Below are 26,509 nucleotides of genomic sequence, written 5' to 3' on the forward strand. Positions count from 1 at the left end.
TTAGAGGCAATAGTACAAGTCAAGTAGAGTTAACAATGGGGATGATAAAGTTCCCTAAAATAAGAGTGTTCAGTGGATAAAAGCAGGTAGCACAGCAGTAGAGGAATTCAGGAACTGGGCCTGTAGTTGATAGATGACAGCAACACAGACATTGAGTTTAGTAAAGAGACATATGAGATGAACTTCAAAGGAGCAGAAGTAGAGAGAATGTTAAAGGGTGACGACAGGAAACACGCAGCTAGAGGAGAGGAGAGAGTCTTCCTTGACCCTTGTGGGCAGCCTGGTTGAGGATTGTGAGTGAATGAGAGACCCTCCTAGAAGAAACATAGTTAGAGAGATGCTGTATTGGCAAGGAATCTGAAAGAGTGAGAAAGGTTGTAAATTTATGCTAATTTATGTTAATTTATTGCAGAGAGATCTGATGTTCCAGAGCTTGCAGATAAAAGACAGGTGGAAGTGAGAACAGAAGAGTGAGGTCTGTAGGTTGTTGGTATCGACTGACTGGGAAATGTTGTAGTTGAAGAATGAATGTGTACTGACAGTGGGGATTTTGCATGATCCAGTGTTGGGGTAAATGTCACCTGCGGCCAGGAGGTGGGTAAAGAAAAGGATTAGGAGGAAATTATGTGGGTTACAGGACAGAACTACTATTTAAAGTAAGCGACACAATGATTAGGGTGCAAGGAGCAGATCATTTGAAGCGACCATGGGCAAATCAAGAAGAGATGTATAGTCTTTGTAGATTGTGCAATGTTTCTACAGCTTTCTAAGTTAAATATGAAATGTATACTTACTTCTTTCGTTGTTGTCAAGGCTTTCCCAATTGTCTGAAATGTACAAACATATATGTTATAACTGAAGTTAGCAGCTGAATTGTGCAATTTCTGTGTCATTTCTAAATGAAAACTGTAGTTCCAGCATGCATGAAAAGAGAAACCAAATTAGTGATCTATGTTAATAAATAGCAAAACATTGCATTTAAAAAAAATGTTAAAACTGAAATAAAAAAATTGTAAAATGTTTAATAACGGATTAAAGCGGAACTTTATCTACAATATAAAGTGTCATATTGTGTCAAATTCATTAATGTTTGCTTTACAAAACAAAAAACATATAGCAGGAACATACTGTAGAAAAAATATATTGATTCATTGTAAAAGGAAAATTATAAGAGAGTATTCAGTTCTTGATGTAACGTGAATGTGTGTTCTCAAGTGGAATGGAAGTGGTCATGATGAGGCCTTTCAGAGTAAAGTTCATTCATATATTATAAGGGCTATAAGTCTGGGCCTTGGGTGCCCTGGAGAGGGGGACCCCTTTATTGGGGGGTCCAAAGCTCCCCAGGGGTCCCTGGCCTGGGATGACTAGCGGTCAGGGGTGATGCTTCGGCTGGGGGGCCTGGTGAAAGGGCTCCCCTGGTTGTGGCATCACTCCCCCGCTATAAAGAGTCCGGTGCTGGTTCAGGTAAATACAGGGGGACCCTGACCCTACGCATTTTTTGCCCTGTATTTCCAGAACCAGGGCCAGCTCAGAGCCCAGTGTTGGTTCCGCTGAATACGGGGGACCCCTACATCATTTGCCCCCCATATTTTGGCAATCAGGGCTGGTTCTGAATCGCCCAGTGCTGGTTGTGCTTAAGTACAGCGGACCCCTACATCATTTTTCCACTGTGTTTAAACACAACCAGGACTGGCTGTTAAAAGCCCGGTGCTGGTTGTGCTTGGGTTGGAGGGGGGGGGGGCACCTTTTTTTATTTTACACATTTAGTTTTTAACATAGATGCGTAGATGGATCTCACTGCTGCGTTCGTGCATCTGTGACTTATTGATTTTATTTTCTCAGGTACATGTGCACTACCAGTGAGCCCTCTGTCACCTGCTGATGCCCCCTTTGCACTGCACCACTGCCACTGCTCTGCACCACCTCTGCTGCCGCTACCCCGCACACCTACAGCCTGTCCCTGCAGCCGTCTCACACTCTGCACCTCCCAAACCAACTCCTGTGTGCTGGCTCCTCTTCCACCTGCATTAGTGTACCATTTTATTCCCCTTCTCCTTTGCATGTGGCCCGGTTTGCTCATTAAAACCCTGATAGTTAATACATTTTAAAAAAGCTATGAAATTCCATAGACAAAAAACCTTATGGTTTCACATGTCCCATTAAGGCTGCTTAGACATGACCTGAAAATTCACAAACCTATTGAATATCTGCCACTCAAACTCCAAAAAGCAATGAAATTACTATCATTAAGGCTGACGCCTTAATGGACGTGTTCCTTGCGTAATACAGATATGGTATGCCATGACACCATGTGGTTAACTGCAGAAAATGGTGGAGCTGCTAATTCAGAGAATTGTTTGCTCATCCTGATGTAGGGGCATATGGCCCCGAAACGTTGATGTGATTCAAATATAATTGAATAAATAAGCACTATTTTTCAATCTATACATGGACTCTGAGTGCCGCCTTATGTGCATATATGTTGTGGGGACGCTGTTCCCTGTAAAGGAAGGCACGTGAGCAAGCACTATCCTATAAGTACATGTGAGTGCCAGATCATTGCTGGATTTACATATATATGTATATAACACACGCACACACACACACATATATATATATATATATGATAAATTAAAGGCAAAAGGTGCCTCCTAGTGCATTCAATTAAGACTTTCTTAGTGTCATATAAATTCTATAGACTCCACACATACCATATATAAGGCCCAGGGAATACCTCCTAATGAAGTCCTGGTAGTAACAGATGGATGAAATGGTTAACTTATATTGTTTTTGTTAAATAAATTGTCCATCTGTTACTGCCAAGACTTCATCAGGAGGATGAAAACCTGGTAGTAACAGATGGACGAAACGTGTTGAGGCTGAAATTTGCTCCAGCTCTGGGACCTGTATGGTTTGCTGTTGTTCCCTCTGGCTCAGATACACTTTTTGTGCACTGATTAAAACTCTGTGCACATTCTTTTATGTATGCTTAACTTATATTGTTTTAGTTAAATAAATCACATTTTTTAAGAATATTGCACTATATATTGTTTTATTTTGTATATCTGCACCTTTTGTGAAAGACCGTGGGAAGACCGGTGGAGCTGGAATTTGATTCCAGGAATAATCACTATTACAATGCTTCTACCCCAAAGGTATTCCCTGGACTTTATATAGGGTAGGTGTGGAGTCTATAGAATTTATATGACACCAGGAAAGTCTTAATTGAATGCACTAGGAGGCACCTTTTGCCTTTATTTTATCGCAGAAAATTCAAACTTCAAATATTGGGATTTCTGAATTGGCTTGTGGCAGCCACTGGGAGCTCTGGGGGTGCACATAGAGAGAAGACTTCCATAAAGGAAACTTATTTTTTCATTTGGATCATTAAAGTTAAGTGCCTTTATCATTATTTGTTTTATATATATATATATATATATATATATATATATATGATAGAAGAACTATGTTTATGATAATAATCCATTCAAAAACAACCTTATCATATATAACAGATATATTGATGATATTTTAATAATTTGGGAGGGATCAGAAGATACTTTTAATCAGTTTTTAGTATGTATTTCAAACAATAATATGAATCTGAAATTTACGTCCAACTTCAACACTCTGACTATTGAGTTTTTAGATCTTTTACTAACATCAAGGGAAGACAGAATTTGTACAAACAATTTTATAAAAGGTGTGGATGCTAATAGTAGCTACCTACATTTTACATCAAGATCTGTGATGAATACCTAGAAATCTATGCAATTAGATTCAGAGAAGAATACCCTGAAGTAACTTTAATGGCAGCAATTCAAAAAACCAAAAGTTTGGACAGGAAAGAGCTACTGAAGTACAAAATAGAAGAACCTGAAAGAAAGGAACCTTTAACTCTACAATGGTCATGAGAGTCAGATTAAAAAAGCCTTCAACGAAAACTGGAACATTCTTCTGAAGGACCCCATATTAAAAAACATCCTGCCACCTAAACCACAAATTGTCTATAGGAAATCTAGAAACCTGAAAGATCTACTGGCACCTAGTATGCTATGGGAAAAAGAAGTAACAATTACTTCAAATGCTCTAAAATGTAATGGCAGCTACAAGTGCGGCCATTGCAACATCTGCAAATTCTTCCACTCAAAAAGAAAAACATTTTTATGAACTCGGAAGGATCCAAAGAGTTCACAATAAAAAATTTATGAACTGCAACTCCACCTCGGTCATATATTTGTTGGAATGCACTTGCGGACTTAAGTATGTAGGAAAGACAAATACACCTCTGAAGTTGAGGATCCAGGAGCATATCCGAAATATAAGAAACAAGATAGAGGGTCTCTATTCAATTCCTATCAGAGCATAACTCCAACCCCGAAGATAATACATTCAAAGCGATTGAGAATGTGACATTGGGAGAATGAAGAGGAGACTTGGGAAACCTACTATCAAGACATGAGACGTTTTGGTTGTTTGAACTGGACACATTGGCACCCAAAGGGTTCAATGAAAGCTACGAGATTGCTCCATTCTTGTGACCGACAAGTTCCTATCCACTAACATACCTCCATGATTTTATCTATCATAGTCATCCTTGGATAAACATGAGGGCCTGACTAGTACCTTAAAGGATGACCTTTAAGGGAAGACCAGGTATAGTAGAAAGTTAGGAAGTGGTCACCTTATCTTAAGCTATGGAAATATTTGCAGCCATACCAGTGTGTGTATGCCCAATTCCGTCTGATCTTGGAAGCGAAGCATAACTGTGCCTGGTTAATACTAAGATGGGGACCCCTTAGGAATACATGGTGCTGCAAATGCTTAGGTCCATTCAGTATACATGGTGACAATTCCACAACTAACATAGGAACCACTAATCAAGCAACAAGAAGGATACCCACATGACAGAATAGGAATCACCAACCAAACGGCAAAAAGGACACTCACATGACAAATATAAGATTTATTGAACTCAGAACAAGCATGGACCTGGTTTTATGGAATCAGTGAACATCTGAGGAGAGTTATGATGCATATACATTACACCCACCATGTACAAACCAGGTCTCATGTGATCCTATTAGATCACTTTGGTTGGGCCTGGCCAGTACCAGGAAGGGAGACCTCCTGAGAATACCAGGTGTTGTAAGCATCATTTACTACTAAAGAAGATGTGAATTTATGTGGAGAATGAAAGAAGAATTCTGGATACATCATAGAGATTATTGGGTAATGCTCTAAATCTAAAGGAATAAAGCATAGAACTTTTATTAATTAAAAACATTTTCCTTGTTTATAAATAATCTTGTTGCTCCCCAACATATTACCACCTCGGTTGATACCATAATGAAATGAGTATTACATCACATCTATATCTTATGTTATCTAAACACTTATATGATATAGATACCCATAGGTCAATTATATGTTCATACATCTTGAAGCCATATATTGTTTGGAGTACTCCTATAGATCATAACCAAAACAAGAAACAGAGTCGAACGTGTTTTTATTTAAGTTATAGATCACCTAATAATGAACACATGTGGAAACAATATAATTTTATAACATCTCCAAGTATGGGCGAAAACTACACTCCGTGTGGATATCCAGGTGTTGCACGTTAGAAGGGCATAAGAAACATGATGATATACAACATGGAGACGCGACGTAAGGGCGGAAGCATCCAGTGACGTCTGCAGTAAGAAAATGAAGGTTAATGGAGGACGCAGCCCGCACGAGTACCCAGTCTGAAAGAGGGCGGAAGTGATGGAATAGCACCAGCTCGGTCAGGGCGTGTATCGAGGACGCGGCCAGCTACTGTATTTCTACTATAAGTGCGGGAACTGCACGGATATGACCTCTAAAGAGGGCGGAAGTACAAATAAGATAGGATGGAAATGGCCCTATTTTAAAGTTAAATAACGTTTTTACAATGCTGAAACTAGCGTAAACAACCACAATATTAATGCTATTATGGATTGCAAGTTACAAAACCTATATAAGGTTAATTATGAACGATATTATGAGATTGGACAGACAGGAAATGATGCGGTCTTCTAATCTCTAATGAACCCTCAGTGGGGTATAAATATGGGAATGCCCCACTAACACAATATCCCCTTGATGAAGTCCTAGGACGAAATGTGTTGGGTGTGGTTACATCTTGCCTCATGAACTTTGGAAAAATAACTTCTTTCCATTTACTCAGATAAGCTGCTATATATTATTTTAATTTTCTGTTTAATCAAATTTTGATATCTGTATTTATTTCCTCTGGATTCGATCCATAAGCTCTTACCCTTTTAATAATATATTTAAAAAGACTGAACAATTTTTTATTGATTGTTTTTTATTTCTTCTTATTGTTATTTGTCTCTGAATAAATTGTTAAAATGTTTATATATATTTATTAGCACCAGCACTTTATTCATTTCCTTGATTCCCCTATTGTGTACATGTACTTTAAAGTAGAACATTATTTGAGATGAACTAAAGAGTCCATTTGGGTTACACTTCCTGCGCACTGTAGCAAACTTGTCGCTCTGCAGTCAATTCAGTTTTATCTAATATATATATATATATATATATATATATATAAAGCTAGGTGGTGATAGTGAGCCTTGGATCGTTTGCGGGACTGGAGGGATCCACCCACACCGGGTAGACAGAGGAAGTGTGATCACACCTAAGGACTGCCTTTTTTGCATAATATTAAAATTTTATTAAATATAACCTTTAAAAGACTGCAACCCCTCGTTTTAAGCAATGTAGAATCTCCTCTAACAGTAGAGTAAACCTGCTTGAAGTGAATAGGTTAATTGTAAAATTCCACATAAAAAGTGTTTATTAATACATGTGAAAATGATGAATCAGTAATTTTATACATCAGCTGTTCTTGCATGGAAGCCACCATGATGAGGTCTATCAAAATTGTAAATATTTATTTTTGTATATTTCTAAGTAGAATGGCATCTAAGCTGGAACTGGAAGAGCAAAAGAAATCTGCATTGCCCTTAATAGGGATCCAAGTGAGTGGAGGTAGTGGTAGGCAAAAGACTGGTAAGAGCAGATATAATTGGTTTCATTTAATTTTACAGGAGTTCTCCGTCCATATTTTCTTTATGAAATGATATTATTCAAATTCAATTGAATCCTAAAGTAATTAGCAAATATTTGTTGTTGATTGTTCTGCTGCCTTCTAGTTGAAATAAAGAACTTTCAGTGGCAGATGTTTTATATGGTGACATAGCATTCATGGTTGTCTGAAAATAAATAAAACATATATTACTGTAGATGAACCTTGTATATGATGCCAAAGTTATAGAATCAATATTAATGAATATTATTATTGTGCCGGTCCAACAGTGTACTCCTCTATGTCTTGTCTTCCAAAGAGAAACCATACACTGTGCCTGATACAAAGATGTATGTATGGTTTGCGTAAATCTCCGCTGTCAGGGGGACTGCTCATGTGCAGAAGGGGTCCTGCAAGATCGCTCGCCGGCATTGGATCTGAAATACTGGCTGGAGGCATCTTTTTCCTTCAGACGCCTCCTGCAGCATTAGCATATTGGCACACAGCAGCTGCATTCACAGTCCCAGCTACTATCTGCATAACCTACATCTCTGAATGAGGACATAGTTTGTAAACCTGGCTATATTGGTAAATCAAAGCATTTCATATCATGTTTATGTAACCCCTGTGTATAGAGGAACATTCCTGTCACAATCCGGTGAAAGTGATCCTCTGTGGAGGACGGTGAGCCGGGGGGTTCAGGTGACTATCGGAGTGACTGAGGCTAGGTCTCCTATTTGCGGCCGAACCCAGGTTTGGCTAGACCTGCCCAGAGGCGCAGAGTCTAACTCACTTGGTGGTTTTCTCCAGTGACCCCTCCAATTGGGATTTGGTTTTCCGCTGCACCAAGTGAGCAGGTCGCGGCCCTCTGGACAGGTACCTGGGAATGGCAGAAGACCGGAAACTATATTAAGTTATTGCTAGAACACTGGAGATACACTGGAATACAATTAGAAATCCTGATCACCGGCTTGCATGAGATTACTGAGAATGTACTGATAATCACTAAGATATCCAGGAGCTGACTAGCTCAGCAGCTCAGGGAGATGTGGACACAGGCAGGTACTGGAGTTTGCTAAATATGCAGGAAAGCACAAACATATACTGGGGATTGCACATAGATTGGACTCAAGGAATATATTGGGAATGCTAGAAATGTGGTACTGGACAAAGGCCAAATACTGGGAGAGCTAGAAATGCTGGTAATGGGCAAAATACTGGGAATAATTATATATGCATGTGCAGATTGCACAGACAAGACATATAGAGAAGATAGGCATACACTGGGAGAGTGCTAACTGCAAGTGCAGATTTGAACTGACAAGACACACAACAGATTGACACTGACATGTGTTGGGAGGACCAGCTGTGAGCTAATTAATACCAGCAGGTAATCTGACACTTCAGTGATACAGGGTAATAGCCACAGGAAAGCTGCAATAGAATTAGCAGCACATATACAAAGACACACAGTGAAGGGACATGAAACACTGAAATACTAGTGAATAAGCTAAAGTCTCACAGTAAGGTTTAGCATGGAAACTAATACAGAAAACTGGGAAACTGTGAGCAGGCTGAAGCAACAGTGGGAGTTGCACAGGCACTTGGAATAACGAAGTTGAACAGCAACTTCCTGGAGTTCTGGAGGTGGATTTATACCCAGGGGTAGCAGATTACAGGAGCACAGCATCAGCTGACTGAAATCATGCTACCATAGGTTAGGAGTACTGGCACATGAGAGGAACTGTCATGGCGGCGCCCATGATGGGAACTCCGATCCCCAGCACACACAGCCGACCATGGAAGCTCGCAAAAAGCACCTAAGGCAGAATACTCAGCCCCACATCCATCACTGCACCAGACGTCTGACCGCAAGGAAGTCAGGGGAAGCTGGCAAGGAGGTGAGAGAGGCCGATCCTAGGCTGAACCCTGAAAATTCCACTTCTAGACAAACAGAAGATGAAAAACTAGACCAATTTAGGGCATTATGTGCATAAATGCTAAAACATATCAATGAAAGAATGAACATTAAAACTGAAAATAAGAAAACGTTTAATAAACGGTAACGAGAATCTTTATCTGCAACACAAAATTATTTTTTTAGGTTCATTTCATTAACATATGATAATAGAGCTTCACCATATGAAAAATCTTATTTTTAAAATGAGACAAGGATACAGTAGGTCCTGCTTGTGACAGCTTGTAATCTAGAGGGAGAGGGTAATGCTCAGATAATCAGAATTGGTATAGAGCTTGAGCTGGCAGAACATGCATTAGATCAAGTGGATGTAGGATAAACTATAGAGAGTAGATGGCATTTTAAATAGCTATTAAAATATTTAAAATTGGGGGAGAGTCTGCTCAGGTTGGGAAGAAAGTTTATTAAGTGGGGAGCAGCTAAGGAGAAGTTATGGAGGCAAGAGTGAGGTGTTACCACCAGAGAGGAGGAGAGGTGTAGGACGGTGGCAAACAAAGGTGGTTGAGAGGGAGTGTATCTCAAATAATAATCAATAAATATCACTTTACCCTGTATTGTCCAGATGAAAAAGCCAAGCATAACAACAATGGTGAGGAGAATAAGAGTAATAAAAGGGTGTGTGTAAAAGATTGGAAGAGAAGAGGGAGAAGTGAAGAGTGGAATGTGATGGGGAAAGGCCGGGGTGAGGGTGGGGTACATTTGAGTGAAAATAAGACAGAAGAAAAGAGAAACAATCACAAAAGCACATGACAATGCATTGCACATTTCACATAGAATCAGGGAATGGAGTATTGCAGTACTGTTATTGTCACAGAGACTGGTGATCTGGGCCATAAGTAGGGATGTGCGAGCAGTGCTATAGCACAGGGCGCAGGGCCCTGGGGCGGCACCGTCAATGCACCACAATACCTGCATGTGGCTTGCAGGGTACCTGGAATGGCACCCTGCAGACAGTGATTTAGTTCCTAGAAGCGGAGGCCCCACCCTTTAGGCATCACCTCATGACATCAAAGGTTTAGGGGATAGGGATGGCAAAGGGCGACTTAGAGCCCTGTTCCGGCCCTGCTGGTGATACATTCCATCTTGGCTATGAACCAGAGACAGTTTTTAGCTTCACACAATGTAGCGGTATTGCTCTTTTTTCAATTGATATTCAAATTGATCATAAAATAATTTGCAAATATTTGCTATTAATTGTTCTGTGGCCTTCAAGCTTAAATACAGAACTTACAGTCACAGCTGATGGAAATACTGACAATGCATCCATGGTTGTCTGAAAATAAATAAATACAATGTATATTAGAAGAACCTTGTAGGTAAATCCAGATGGGGGCGTATAGCCCTGCATTTTATTTTAACTATCATTTTGTATTCATGAAGCGCATACAGTATTTTATAGCCAATATTAATTAATGATATCACTGTGCATGTCACCACTGTAAACTCCACTTTGTCTTCCAAGGACCAGGCATCCACAGCTGGAAAACCTATGGCTCTAGTCGTAAATTGCAGCATTTCATATCATGTAGATATAGCACATTTGTACATAGCAACATGGTATTTAAAACTCAACACATTCAACTTCTAAGCAAAATGAAGATGAAAAGAGAAACAAAATTAATGATCTACTATATGTAAATAAATAGCAAAACATTGCATTAAAAAAAAAAGAATGTAAAAACTGAAATAAAAATAGTACAATATTTAATAACGGATTAAAGAGGAGCTTTACCTACAATATAAAGTGTCATATTGGGTGAAACTCATTAATGTTTGCTTTAAAAAACAAAAAACATATAGTAGGAACATACTGTAGGAAAAATATATTGATTCTTTATAAAAAAATATATTGAACAGTATTCAGTTCTTGATGTAACGTGAATGTTTGTTCTCTAGTGGAGTGGAAGTGGTCATGATGAGGCCTTTCAGAGAAAGCTCATACAAATATATATAAGTTTAAGAGAGACAAACAAGATTACGATTCAGGTAACATACGGAGTTGGCCTAAAATTAGGAGAGACAATTTTAAAACAGGACCTGTTATGAAGTCCAATCCTGTACCTGCATGGAGGAAAAAATCAGAGGTTGATTTGACAATTGATCCTCCAGTGGCTAAATCACATTGGGAACCTTTGCCACCACGTTGGCAAATAGTGAGTAAGGATAAATCTTTTAAAAATAAAAATAGAACCGAGCAAAATAGGAATTATTCTCCAGCCTTGAGGAATCGGTTTGGTACATTAAATACCTTGAATGATAGAGAATATGTTTCACCAATGAGGAGACCTTTCTTCGGAGCCCACAAAAGAGGGAATTTTTTAGGGGACACTACCCAGGGTCAGAACACCCTACCTTTTTCAGGAAAAAGGTACCGAGAAGACGAGGTAAAAGAGGGGGAAAAGGGACCACGCAAAAAGAAAGCACTGTTCTAGCACCCAAGAGTAAAGGGATTTTTAACTTATCCCAAGTCTCACTGTCCTCAGCTGATGAGAACTTACTAGGTAAGGGACTTTCTTTCGCTCCGAATGTGGGCTGTAATAATTATAGATTACAAATAGATTTAAGTTTATTTGCACGTAAATTGACTCTGAAACGTCACTTTCTGAGGCACGATAATAAGTCCTTGGCACCTTTAAGGAATTATGAATCAGACAATTCAAAATCTTCTTCCGGTCTCAAGAACCGTTCAGTCTTTTATCCTGTGGAATCAAGAGGATCCCATATTGATATGTTTACCCAGCTAGTTAAGAAAGACTTTGAGAAATTATGTGAGAATACTCCAGTTAACAACAGAAATTTAACTACTATGGAGACTCAGTCTTTAAGGAAATTGGTAGAGAATAAGACCCTAGTCTTCAAACAGGCTGATAAGGGTGGGGGCATGGTGATTTTAGATCGTACCGATTATGAAAAAGAAATGTTGAGATTACTATCAGATAAAAAATCATATGTACAGTTAGATAAAGATCCCACATGCGATTATCTGATTGTGTTGAAAAAAATATTAGATAAAGGGTTATTTTCGGGTATTTTAATCAATGAGGAATATCAATACCTATACAATTTATATCCACGTATAGCAAATATTTACTATTTACCTAAAATACATAAAAATCGGAACACACCTCCTGGTCGACCGATAGTATCTGGGATAAATTCGTTGGGGTCACGGATATCTGAATATGTTGATATCTTTCTAAAGCCCTTTGTTTCACAGCTTGATACTTATATCAAAGATTCCACACATGTTTTACAAATCCTTGATACATTTAAATGGGAAGAAGGTTTTGGTTGGGGAACTATCGATGTTGAGTCATTATATACCTCTATTCCCCATAGTAATTGCTTGCTAAAAATACAAGATGTTCTCAGTTCTGATACAAATATGACTGCTGCAAAAATCGATTTTATTAACGATTGCTTAGAGTTTGTTCTTAAATTTAATTATTTCACTTTTTTAGATATTTTTTATCTTCAGACATGCGGTTGCGCAATGGGGACTGTTTGTGCACCGTCTGTAGCGAATTTATATATGGGGGAGTGGGAAAAATTGTATGTTTTAAACAATAATCCCTTTACTGCCAAGATTCGATTATTTAAGCGATATATCGATGATATTTTGGTAGTGTGGCAGGGTGACAAAGATGATTTTGATGAATTCGTGAAATATTTGAATATAAATGATTTTAATTTGAGATTTACTTCTAATTTTAATGTAAATGAAATTGAATTTTTGGATCTTGTACTAAACACTAAGAATTGTACTGAGGAATGTAATAATATACAAACTCATACATTTTTTAAAAAAGTGGACTGCAACAATTATTTGGATTATTGAAGTTGCCATCTGAATAGTTGGAAGAAAAATCTACCCTTTTCCCAGTTAGTGAGATTAAGACGTAATTGTAGTTCTCAGGATAAATTCAATGAACAGGCTGAAATATATAGGCAGAGGTTCTTAGAAAAAGGTTATCCTATTGAATTAATTGATGCAGCAGTGAAAAAAGCTGGTGCTTTAAATAGGAAGAGTCTTATTAACTATAAAACAGATGCCCTGAAAAAAGAAGGATCATCTATTGAGAATAAGAAGTGTGCATTTATTACTCAATTCAATTCTTCCAGTCAGGAGATTATTAAGATCCTTAATAAATATTGGCATATTATTCAAATGGATCCAGTTTTATCATCAATTACGCTTGATAAGCCTGAAATTGTATTTAGAAGAGCCCGCACTTTAAAAACAGCCCTTTCACCCAGCCTATTACCATTGTTAGATGAAGGAAAATTAGAGAAATCCTGTCAGTTTATGAGACTGGCAGGCTTCTATACATGTGGCAGGTGTAAAGTCTGCCCTCATGGTTTGAACAAGGCAAAAATTTTTACCAGCAGTACAGGGAAAGAATTCAAGGTCAAACATATTATAAATTGTTTGACCACTTATGTTATATATTTATTGGTTTGTGGCTGCGGTAAAATGTATGTAGGAAAAACAAAAAGGGTGCTGAAAATCAGAATTTTAGAACACCTGCGGAATATAAAAAATGGTGTGGGTCATAGTGTCCCCAGACATTTTAAAAAGTGTCATGGTAGTAACCCCACTACTTTGAGATTTATGGGTTTAGAACATGTGTTGATTGATATAAAAGGAGGCAATAGAGATAATTTATTGGCAAAGAGAGAATCCTTTTGGATTAAAACTTTGAATACTTTGCAACCTAATGGGTTAAATGAGGGATATGATATCACACCTTTTTTAAGAGACTAATTGGCCTGCTGTTGTAGATCTATTGCTTATCTTTTGCTGTTTATCTCTTGTTTTTTATTCCATATTCCTTTATATCCTAGTATTTCTTATTTTAATTTTAACTCATGAATTTTATCTCATGCATTTTGCACATATTTATTGTACTATTATGTTTGTATTTTTAAGGAAAAGCATTTCATTATGTTTACAATTTATTTTTTGTATTTTTTACATTTATTTAAATGCTGACTTTTTAATTTATTATGTTTAATTATAAATGTTATGCAATATGCAATGTATGCATTAGGATTTAAAGTACCCACATTGTAACATCTGCTACTATTTCCCTATAGTGTTTCCAATACTGATTAGTTTAAGTATCTAATTATAAAACACTTGTGGAAGTAGATGGGATGACTAGTATAAGAGCATGCCTGTTATTCACGCCAAACCAGCCTCCTGACGAAGTCGATGACGAAACGCGTTGGGTCGTGGTTTGGCGTTGCTTTCCATTACTGGTCGAATAGCCGAAGGAGTCCCCGGAGACGTTCGGGTGATATTCAGGCTTCTTCATTTTTATTACTTGCGATGGTATCTGACCGCTGATTGTGGTACGCATATTCATTGAACGAGTTTTATGTCCGCTGTCTGCAATAAAATCTGTTTTACAGTTTCATGCACTATGTGGCGCCCCTTCTTTCTTGCTCTCAATTCCAGATAAACCAATACCCGCTTGGATCCGGGTTTTAACGTGGGGAAGACGCCGGCCTGTGTGGCACCTGTGGTCTGTGCTATATCTGGCGTCTGTGACACAGATTTACTTTGTTCCAAAAATCCATCTATTTATTGGATTCTAAAAAACTTTTCACAGTATTATATGTGTTTATGCATTGATTGATTGATTGATTTGCGCACTGAATTTACTGTATTTTTTTTTATATATATATATATATATATATATATATATATGTATTACACAATGACAACCAGCACACACTGTGTGTTTGCAATTCAGGCTACCCCTGGGGTGATCACCTCAAAGGTGCTCAGCGAACACCATATCCATATCCAAAATAATCGAGGTCACTCACCAGGGCTTCTCTTCAAAGTGTAAAAACACCTACTTTAATGGTCACAACATTGGTGCAGTAATGAAGAGAGTCGACGTTTCGACCGCAGGAACGCGGTCTTTTTCAAAACACCACCAGTGCATAGGACACTGGTGGTGTCTTGAAGAAGACCACGTTCCTGCGGTCGAAACGTCGACTCTCTTGATTACTGCACCAATTTTGTGACCATTAAAGTAGGTGTTTTTACACTTTGAAGTGAAGCCCTGGTGAGTGAACTCGATTATTTTGGATATATATAATATAGTGGTAAAAACAAATGAGAACAAATCTTTACTGCACTAGGCACTGTTGATAAATTGAAATAGAATATCTATATCTGGTTTGCTGTCTGTTTAATAAACAGAAGGCATGTCTTAAAATATAAACTGATATTTAATACATACGAAACGATCCACATATAAACAACAATAATTGCAATCATGTACACATGAATAGGAATAGGACATATAAAAAGCTACAAAGATCATAAAGCTCTCTTACTGTAGTGTATTAATATGAGAGTATGGCTTGATACCAAATCACTGAGGTTCCACAGCACAACGTTTTGATACTGTCACTAATTGCAACAATGTGGCTTAAAGTATCAATTTGTTTCCAATGTAAAACAGCTAAATTCCGCTTTTGAATGGGCATTCACTACTGGCGTCCCAGTGTGAAATAAAGTCACGCTGGAGGATTTGAAGGTGGAAAGGGGGAATGAATTGTAGTACCTCAACCCCTGAGTAGCTGTGTCCACACCGATGTTCATCCTGACCCAGCTAGGCCGCTTTCTTGGAGCCGCGACTGGATAGAGCCGGCTGCCATGCAGCGGAAGACCAGGGCTGCCTACGGAGCGGTTGCTGTATATCAGCTGGCGGTGAACTCCGGGGGTGAATCGTCACCTTGTGAAGAACCTCCAAAGTGCAAAGCGGCAAGTGGTATATTGCTGTGGAATACCCTCAGGTGCCTGGATGATGACGTCAATGCGTTTCGTCCCATAAAAACTGGGACGAAATTGATACTTTAAGCCACATTGTTGCAATTAGTGACAGTATCAAAACGTTGTGCTGTGGAACCTCAGTGATTTGGTATCAAGCCATACTCTCATATTAATACACTACAGTAAGAGAGCTATATGATCTTTGTAGTTTTTTATATGTCCTATTCCTATTCATGTGTACATGATAGCAATTATTGTTGTTTATATGTGGATCGTTTCGTATGTGTTAAATATCAGTTTATATTTTAAGACATGCCTCCTGTTTATTAAACAGACAGCAAACCAGATATAGATATTCTATTTCAATTGATCAACAGTGCCTAGCGCAGTAAAGATTTGTTTCCCATTTGTTTTTGCTGTGGAGACTATCTGTCTCTGGGTTTCTGACCAAACCCTCATTACTTGCAGCTGGCACGTCCTATGTTATTCCTTTTGTATTGAGCGCCGGGATATTTGCAGTCTTTATTGCAAGTAGTTTTATTTTTATTTTTTTAATATAGTGGCAATATCAAACTACCTGGCGATAGTGAGCCATGGATCCTGTGTGGGACTGGATCCGCCCACACATAGTGGAAAGAGGAAGTGTGATCACACCTAAGGGCTCCCTTGTATACAGAGCCCAGGGGAGGCTAATGAGGCAGACCAGTCAGGAATCAGTCAAAAGAGAACTGAAGCATCCAAAGAATACAGTGTGCTAAGCCAGGTCAGTGGAAGGCCAGGAGACTGTGTCCAGACCTGTGAGGCAATGAGGACCACAAATCTCTAAGATGGTGTTTTGTGAAGTTGTGGCAGCCATGCTAGGCCAGCGGGTATTTGAGCTGTGAAGACCAGGAGATCATGTTCAGACCTGCAGCTAACAGGAAGGTTGTGTATTATTTTGTTCCAGAAATACTAATAATAAAGCTCCATTTATTTTAATTTTAACCTGCAAAGTTGTGTTTGGACCCTTAGGGATAAATTTACTAGGAATCGTGTTTGATCGAGATTGCAATCTCGGGTGAGTTTTACCATATTTTTCAACTCGCAAATTTACTACTGAAATATGAGAATGCAAACTCGATTGACTACTACACCATCGGCCAAACTCGAAAGTACTTTCACTGAAAAAGATACAACTTGGGAATTTACGAAGAATCGTGATTACAATCACGGGTGTAATTGTAGCAAACTCCGACCAAAATAGCAATTTCAAATAGACCACCTCCTGAGCTGCGAGTATGGCAGAAAGATACACAGATCAGTGTGATTTGTGTATGTTTCTGCCTCTAAACACTACCTAAAGGGTTAATATTAAAAGAAAAATGATTGCCCATAATAGGGATCAAATTGAGTGGTAGGCAAAAGATTAGTAAGAGCAGATTTAATTGCTTTAATTTAACTTTACAGAAGTACTCCATCCATATTTTTTTTTATAAAATTATATTATTCAAATTCAATTGAATCCTAAAATAATTAGCAAATATTTGTTGTTGATTGTTCTGCTGCCTTCTAGTTGAAATAAAGAACTTACAGTGGCAGATGTTGGATATGGTGACATAGCTTTCATGGTTGTCTGAAAATAAATAAAACATATATTACTGTAGATGAACCTTGTATATGATGCCAACGTTATAGAATCAATATTAATGAATATTATCATTGTGCCGGTCAAACAGTGTACTCCTCTACATCTTGTCTTCCAAAGAGAGCATACACTGGGCCTGATACAAAGATGTATGCATGGTTTGCGTAAATCTCCGCTGTCAGGGGGACTGCTCATGTGCAGAAGGGGTCCTGCAAGATCGCTCGCTGGCATTGAATTTGAAATACTGGCTGGAGGCATCTTTTTCCTTCAGACGCCTCCTGCAGCATTAGCATATTGGCACACAGCAGCTGCATTCACAGTCCCACCTGCTGTGTGCATAACCTACATCTCTGAATCAGGACAAAGGGCCTGATTCAGACCCACTCGCAAGCGGCTGTCCGCTCGCAAGTGGGTCGATGGTGTGCACTGAGCATGCGCACGGCGGAGGGAGCTCCGTCGTGCGCATGCGCCAGACGTGACGAGCGAAGGAAAGTCCTTCGCTCGTTGTGTCTGATCAAAGGGGGCGTGCTGTCGATGTTGATTAGGTTGATTAGACCTTTGGTATACGGGCTGGGGGCGTGCCTCCCTGACGGGGGCTTTCCCACGGGAACGCCTCCCATCAGAAGCCGGCCCACTGACATCACTAGTGATGTCAGTGGGAGTGATTTTGGCTCTGATAGAGCCAAAATCACTCCAGAGCTTGCGGTTGAAAACCTCAACCGCAGGCTCCGGCTCGCAGTTTCGATGGTCGCGATGGTCAAGACCATCGCGGCCATCAAACTGCACGCTCGTATAGCCTGTGGGTGGTGACCCACAGCTATACGAGCGTCCAGGAGGACGCTACATTTTCATGGAGGGCGGCCCTCATTCAGAGCGTGCGCTCTGCTCAGAGGGTACGGCTCTGAATGAGGGCCAAAGTTTGTAAACCTGGCTATATCGGTAAATCACAGCATTTCATATCATGTTTATGTAACCCCTGTGTATAGAGGAACATTCAACTTCAAGACAAACAGAAGATGAAAAACCAGACCAAATTAGGGCATCATGTGCATAAATGCTAAAGCATATCAATGAAAGAATGAACATTAAAACTTAAATTAAGAAAAAGGTTAATAAAGGGTGACGAGGAACTTTATCTGCAACACAAAATTATTTTTTTTAGGTTCATTTCATTAATGTAAGATAATAGAGCTTCACCATACGAAAAATCTTATTTTAAATCCACACATTGATACTGATTTTTACATAGTAAAAATTACGAATGAGTTCCAGATCAATCAAATGATAAGTTTGACATAGGAGGTGCAGAGATGAGACAAGGATACAGTATGTCCTGCTTGTGACAGCTTGTAATATAGAGGGACAGGGTAATGCTAAGATAATGGGCATGGAGCTTGGGCACTCCTCACCACCCCATTGATAACCATAACCTCGGGCCGCATAGACCACGTCCTCTTTCCTGCGGCCACGTCTCCTTTTCGGTGGTGCTGCACGCATGTCATCCCTCCCCGTCCCGCCTGTCACCGCGGGGAGGGACACCACTGAGTGTCGGCACCAGCATAGGAAAAAGGAACCTCTGGGTTACATGTGTTTCAATAACTACAATGAAACTCAATGTGAATCAGTGTGAACAGTGGTGAGGAGAATAAGAGTAACAAATGGGTGATTGTAAATGATGGGCAGAGAAGAGGGACAGGTGAAGAGTGGAATGTGATGGGAGAGGGAAAGGCCGGGGTGAGGTTGGGGTAAATCAGAGTGAAAATAAGACAGAAGAAAAGAGAAACAATCACAAAGTCACATGACAATGCATTGCACATTTCACATAGAATCAGGGAATGGAGTTTTGCAGAAATGTCACAGAGACTGGTGATCTGGTCCATAACTAGGGATGTGCAAGCAGTGCTCTAGCACTGTGCATAGGGCCCTGACATGATAGGGTGAGGTGCACTGTGACCCAGCACGGCAAGGCATGCCGGGTTTTGACTATCTCTCTGTGGAGACACTCCCAGATCACATGTGCCAGGGTCCAGCCTAGTGTTCATGCGGTAAGTTTGAATGATCTTCTCTTTCTTGGCACCATTCTCCCTATTTATACAGATGCCTGTTTCATTATGCCCAGGCTCATGATGAAGGTGGTTCTCCACTGAAACGGCCGTCGAGCCAGTGGCCAGTATTGATGGTTGCAATGCTGTCACAGGGCTTGTGATAAGTATCATGCCGTTAGATTTACATGTGATATTAACCATTTTACTAGCAAGAGAATGGCTCTGTTTTGGATTGTGCTTTTTTACTTAAGCTATTTATTTTCCTATAAAGGTGGTGTGCTGGTCTCTTTTTGCTCCTTTTTGGAGTAGGATATTGCTACATATATATATATATATATATATATATTATATATATAATGGTGGCAATATCAAGCCAGGTGGCGATAGTGAGCCATGGATTCTGCGTGGGACTGGAGGGATCCGCTGACACAAGCAGGGCCTGATTAAGGCTTGTAGGGGCCCCAGGGCAATTAAGATGTGGGGGCCCCATCAATAAAATTGCCACGGCCTCACACTGCAACTACTACGCCCCTTACCTTGTCTCTGGACCTTCCACTGATGGGTAAGGTCACAGCATTCTACATTATGTCCGCGACACTGCTGGGAATTGTCTCCTGGCAACATAACAGACATGATCTAGTACACTGCCAGAAGCAAACGCAGGATTTTTTCTATTTTTAGGTACATACAGATATATATATATATATATATATATATATATATATACACACAGTTGCATTGATCCCCATGAAGAATCAAAAATGAAGTCAGCACACCACTCCATAATTTCATCCCCCCAAAAATTCTGTATTTACAGCATAGCCATGTTAAATCGGGTAACTATAAAGTGCATGTCACAACTGCAATGCAGTATAGATACTTATCAATGCCTGGTGACCTAATGCCATATGTATAGTCAAATGCCTGACGGCCGTTTCAGTGGTCCAACCAGCTTCATCAAGAGCATAACACTAATGCCTCAACATGTTATATAAATAGGGAAAATGGGCACCTAATCAGACAAGCCTAAGTGGATCTCACCTGTCGCTGCTGGGGGACTCAGCTCCACGCTGTACCACTCGTACCGGAAGCGGCATCACAGCTCACACCACATGTTTACTGGTGACATGGCCAAATGTAAACAAACACGCCCATACAGAGAAGAGCACTGAAAAGAACTCAATGCCAGTGCAACTTCTCAGGGCAGACTGCACGTGATGTCAAAACATCACGTATCTGGGCTTATTCAAGTGCCGGTCTCACGTGACATAACTCAGTCATGTGTAGCGGGGCAAACAATAATCGTCATCCAAATGGTTTCCAAGGTAACCCATAAATACAACCCCAGTGATATCCAATGGTACCCTTGTCTGACAGGCGCCCTAATTCCCACAACTCAGGTGCCGTACAAGAATCAAAGTACAAATGCACATTATCCACTCAGGGATGAGCATATATATATGTAAATCTACATCAAAAACGTAAATCATAATAAATACTGTAAAAAAAGAAGAAAGAAGAAAATAATAAAAAGAAAACTACTCTAATATGGAGATAAATCATATATATATCTAAACATCCAAAAAAAACCATAGAAAAATATAACTGATTGACAATGCTTAGCAGTCCCCAAAGAAGCCTGTGTCTCTCATAAATCACAAGAAGACATTGAAACATAATTCATCATTCAGACCCATTGATCATAGTGTTTTTAATTAATAGATCAGTTCACATTCCTTCTGAAGGAGTTTTTTTCCTTCGGTCACCTCCCCTTCTCAGGGGTTTAATTTGGTGCAGAGGCATGAAATAAAAATTACCCATGTCCATGGTCAACGAAGTGTCTAGCCCCTGGTGGCATGTTCAAATCCACCACTGAGGAGGCCTTTTTTATCGAGGACCTGTGCATAGCAATGCGTTCTTTAAGCATCCTGGTAGTTTTACCAATGTATACCATCGGACAGGAACAAATAATGGTATAGACAACAAAGTGGCTTTCACAATTCACCCGTTGATGTAGATGGTATTTTTGGTCACTCTTTGGATGGGTAAATGTATCCCTTGTCAGAATAAATTTACAATTAACACATCCATTACAGCGGAATGCCCCATTTTTTGGCGTCAGCCAATTATCCACTCCTAAGCCAGGGCGGATATCAGCATTGGTCACCAGGTCTTTTAGATTATTGCTACGTTTGTAGGCAAACAGAGGGTTGTTGTGACATGTATTTTTAAGAATGGGGTCAGAGCTGATGATATGCCAGTGTTTGAGAATAGATTTTCTCAATTTATCAGAAGAAATAGAGAAGGTAGTTGGAAAGATGAGCCTTTCAGGTTTCACCTTGGGTTCTTTATCAGACTTGAGTAAATCGGTCCTATCCAACAACAGGCATTTCTCAATGGCCTCGTCAACTTCATTCCAATTGTAACCCTGTTCAATAAAATCCATTCCCATCTATTGGAGAGCCTGGGGTAAATCTTTGGCATCAGAAGTAAACCTGGTTACCCATAAAAGTTGGGAAAATGTCAGACCTTTTTTAAGTGGTCTGGGGGTTAAAACTGTCTGCCATCAGCACTGTATTCAAATCAGTTGGCTTCTTAAAAATATTTGTAACAAATTTATTATGATTTATTCACATGGCCACATCCAATAACTGTAATGTGACGGGGTTGCTAGAACATGTCACTCTAATTGAACTGGTCAGATTATTCAGAAAATCCGTAAATAGATTCAAGATATCCATTCCACCAGTCCATATCAGAAATTTGTTAGATTGTTGGCATGTTCATATTTGTGCATACAAAAGTTAGCGTAGCATGGGGCCATGTTCGACCCCATGGCTGTACCTCGTAATTGTAACCAAAAAGAATTCTCAAAAGAAAATAATTTTTATGAAGGATGACATCAATCAAGAGAAGCAAAAAACTCACATGGTTGACCAGAGTAGTTAGTGCTGCTCATGATAGCTTTTTTAATGGTTGCCAACCCATCGCCATGATCAATATTTGTATAGAGGCTCACGATGTCAAGGGTCACCAAAATACAATCAAGGGGAGCGGGTCCAAACTCTTGGAGTTTAAGAAGAAAGTCAGTCGTATCCCTTAATATACAAGGGATTGCACAAACAATAGGTTGGAGAGAATAATCCACAAACTGAGATAGAGTTTGACGCAATGAACCCTGGAGATAATAGGCCTCCCTGGGGGTTTATTCAAAGTTTTGTGTAATTTAGGTAATACATAAAGAAGTGGAATAACAGGAAAATCGTGCATTAAAAATGTAACCGTATTCTCATCCAACCACCCGTTTGCAAAACCCATAGAAATGATGGAATCAATCTCTTTTTTAAAAGAGCTAGTGGGGTCAAATCTGAGTTCCTTATAACATGAGCCATCAGATAGCTGTCTACGCATTTCCTCAATGTAATCAGTCTTGTTCATCACAACCGTGCCTCCGCCTTTATTGGCGGGGCGAATTATATCTTTATTATTTTTGAGTTGTTTGATAGCTGATCTCTCAAGACTGGATAGATTGGAATATGAGATTTTTTGCTTAGCCATCAAAGGTATGGTGTCCTGCTTGACCAACCTCATGAATGTTTCAATAGATGGATTGGTACTGGGAGGATCAAAGGTACTAGTAATGTGAAAAGGGGATTTGGTGTTGGGGACTCTTTTGGTTTTACTAAAGAAGTCTTGTAGTTTTAATTGTCATTGAAATTTGTATAATTCAACCTCACATTCAAATGCATGTTGTTTGTGGGTCTGGACAAAGGAAAGCCCCCTGGACAAAACAGAATGTTCAGCCAAAGTAAGAGTGTAACTAGAGATATTGAATACCTTTATTTCTTCCTCCCTTTTGGTGGGAGTCCCCGACCTCTGTTATATATATATATATATACAGTCAGGTCCATAAATATTGGGACATTGACAGAATTTTCAGATTTTGGCCTCTATTCACCACCACAATGGCTTTGATATGAAACAAACAAGATGTGATTTAACTGCAGACTTTCAGATTTAATTTGAGGGTAATTACATCCAAATCAGGTGAACAGTGTAGGAATTACAATGGTTTCTATATGTGCCTCCCACTTTTTAAGGGGCCAAAAGTAATGGGACAAACTAAACAATCCTAAATCTAACTTTCACTTTTTAATACTTTGTTGCAAATCCTTTGCAGGCAATTACAGCTTGAAGTCTGGAACGCATAGACATCACCAGACACTGGGTTTCATCCCTGGTGATGCTCTGCCAGGCCTCTACTGCAATTGTCTTCAGTTCCTGCTTGTTCTTGGGGCATTTTCCCTTCAGTTTTGTCTTCATCAAGTGAAATGCATGCTCAATCGGATTCAGGTCAGGGGATTGACTTGGCCATTGCATAACATTCCACTTTTTAGCCTTAAAAAACTCTTTGGTTGCTGTTGCAGTATGCTTCGGGTCATTGTCCATCTGCACTGTGAAGCGCCGTCCAATGAGTTCTGAAGCATTTGACTGAATATGAGCATATAATATTGCCCGAAACACTTCAGAATTCATTCTGCTGCTTTTGTCAGCAGTCACATCATCAATAAATACAAGGGAACCAGTTCCTTTGGCAGCCATACATGCCCATGCCATGACATTACCACCACCATGCTTCACTGATGAGGTGGTATGTTTTGGATCATGAGCAGTTCCTTTCCTTCTCTTCTCTTCTCTTCCCATCACTCTGGTACAAGTTGATCTTTGTCTCATCTGTCCATAGGATGTTGTTCCAGAACTCTAATGGCTTTTTTAGATGTTGTTTGGCAAACTCTAATCTGGTCTTCCTGTTTTTGTGCCTCACCAATGGTTTACATCTTGTGGTGAACCCTCTATATTCACTCTTGTGAAGTCTTCTCTTGATTGTTGACTTTGACACATATACATCTTCCTCCTGGAGAGTGTTCTTGATTTGACCAACTGTTGTGAAGGGGCTTTTCTTCACCAGGGAAATAATTATTTTGTCATCCACCACAGTTGTTTTCCGTGGTCTTCCAGGTCTTTTGGTGTTGCTGAGCTCTCCGGTGCATTCTTTCTTTTTAAGAATGTTCCAAACAGTTGATTTGGCCACACCTAATGTTTTTGCTATCTCTCTGATGGGTTTGTTTTGATTTTTCAGCCTAATGATGGCTTGCTTCACTGATAGTGACAGCTCTTTGGATCTCATATTGAGAGTTGACAGCAACTGATTCCAAATGCAAATGTCACACCTAGAATCAACTCCAGACCTTTTACCTGCTTAATTGATAATGAAATAATGAGGGAATAGCCCACACCTGTCCATGAAATAGCTTTTGAGTTGATAGTCCCATTACTTTTGGCCCCTTAAAAAGTGGGAGGCACATATTGAAACTGTTGTAATTCCTACACCGTTCACCCGATTTGGATGTAATTACCCTCAAATTAAATCTGAAAGTCTGCAGTTAAAGCACATCTTGTTTGTTTCACTTCAAAACCATTGTGGTGGTGAATAGAGGCCAAAATCTGAAAATTCTGTCAATGTCCCAATATTTATGGACCTGACTGTATATATACACACATTAAAGGCACGAGAGGGGAGGGAGGGAGAGAGATGGAGAGAGACAGAGAGAGGGACTAGGATAGCTATATCTATAAGTGATTGGCTAGGCTCTGCAAGGGTTTTGCTGTCATTCTATTTTGAGATAATACAAGCCCCAGCATGCCATGGCATTGGCTGGTAGACATGTGCACATTCTTCTCAATCCGGTGTTGGAAAGATTTAGCACTACAGCTGCTACTACTGAGCTACAATATCCAACCTGATCTGCCAGCCCATTATACAGAGAGAAGAAATTTCAATCATCTCAGTACAAGAGATGGAGAATAAGCCCAAGTTTATTTAAAGCGCATATTGTCAGTAATATAGGAATGAGTGTTAGCACTGTAAAATTATACTCCCTTACTAACATACAAAAGTATATGCCATACTATGTACTATGTACTGTCTTGGCATGCATCTTACAACAGAGAATTACAGTATTGGTACAGTCACTCAGTCCTGATACAGGTAGAGTGGTAATGATGGGAGAAGAGAGAGAGGGGGCAGAGGGAAGGAGGGACAGAGAGAGAAAGAGAGAGAAAGAGAGAGGGAGTAAGGGGAAAAAGGAAGGGAGGAAGGGGGAGAGAGAGGGGGGGAGTGGGACAGAGGGATGGGGGAGGGAGATAGAGAGCAAGACAGGAAAATAGAGGGGGAGAGAGATAGAGATGGATGGAGGAGGGGACAAAGGGGGGAGAGAGACAGAGAGAAGTGGAGAGAAAGAAACTGTTTCAGCTGCAGCATCACCATCAGCTTTCTGATGGAAGTACATGGGCAACTCAGGGCAGGGGGCGGGCCTAATGCCATGAGGTGCCCACCTCCATCCACAGTCACTGTCAGCCACGGTCAGGTCCTACGCCCAACAGTGTCAGTGAGTGTGTGCTTTTTTTTGCTGCTGGGAACTGGCCAGGTTCCGGTCAATAGTTGCAGCAATGTGGGGCCCCCTAATGTGTGGGGGCCCCTGGATGACTGCCCTGTTCACCACTTCTATTATCTGATCTTGCACACAGGGTAGAAGAGTAAAGGAAGTGTGACCACACCTAAGGGCTGCCTTGTGTACAGAGATCAGGGGAGGCTAATGAGGCAGGCCAGGAGACCATATCCAGACCTCCAGGTGACAGGAAGGACCACAAAGATAGACTAAATTATGTTTGCAGACTAGCTGCCCATTATAGTCAGGTTGTTTATTATTTTGTTCCAGAAATGCTGATAGTAAAGCTCCATTTAAAAATAGTAAAATGTTTAATAATGTATTAAAGAGGAAATTTACCTACAACATAAAGTGTCATATTGGGTCAAATTCATCAATGTTTCCAAAAAAATGCAGGAACATACTGTAGGAAAAATATATTAATTAATTTTAAAAAAATATTGATAAGGATATTCAGGTCTTGATGTAATGTGATTGTG

General features: G+C 39.7%; 1 protein-coding gene across 4 annotated transcripts in view; it reads right to left on the reverse strand.

The window, feature by feature from the left end:
• The window catches only part of LOC148541996 (uncharacterized), a 159,120-nt gene that overhangs the window by 34,620 nt on the left and 97,991 nt on the right, over positions 1-26,509 (reverse strand). For all 4 annotated transcript variants that reach the window (XM_088473830.1, XM_088473839.1, XM_088473826.1 and 1 more), the window contains 3 exons: positions 17,423-17,464; positions 10,291-10,332; positions 795-827 (listed from right to left, as the gene is read on the reverse strand). In XM_088473830.1, the coding sequence (XP_088329956.1) occupies positions 795-827; positions 10,291-10,332; positions 17,423-17,464 (117 nt within the window). The remainder of the gene's footprint in view (positions 1-794; positions 828-10,290; positions 10,333-17,422; positions 17,465-26,509) is intronic.

The sequence above is a fragment of the Taudactylus pleione genome, unplaced genomic scaffold (genome assembly GCF_031769625.1).
Source record: "Taudactylus pleione unplaced genomic scaffold, aTauple2 ptg000016l, whole genome shotgun sequence".
Taxonomy (NCBI): domain Eukaryota; kingdom Metazoa; phylum Chordata; class Amphibia; order Anura; family Myobatrachidae; genus Taudactylus; species Taudactylus pleione.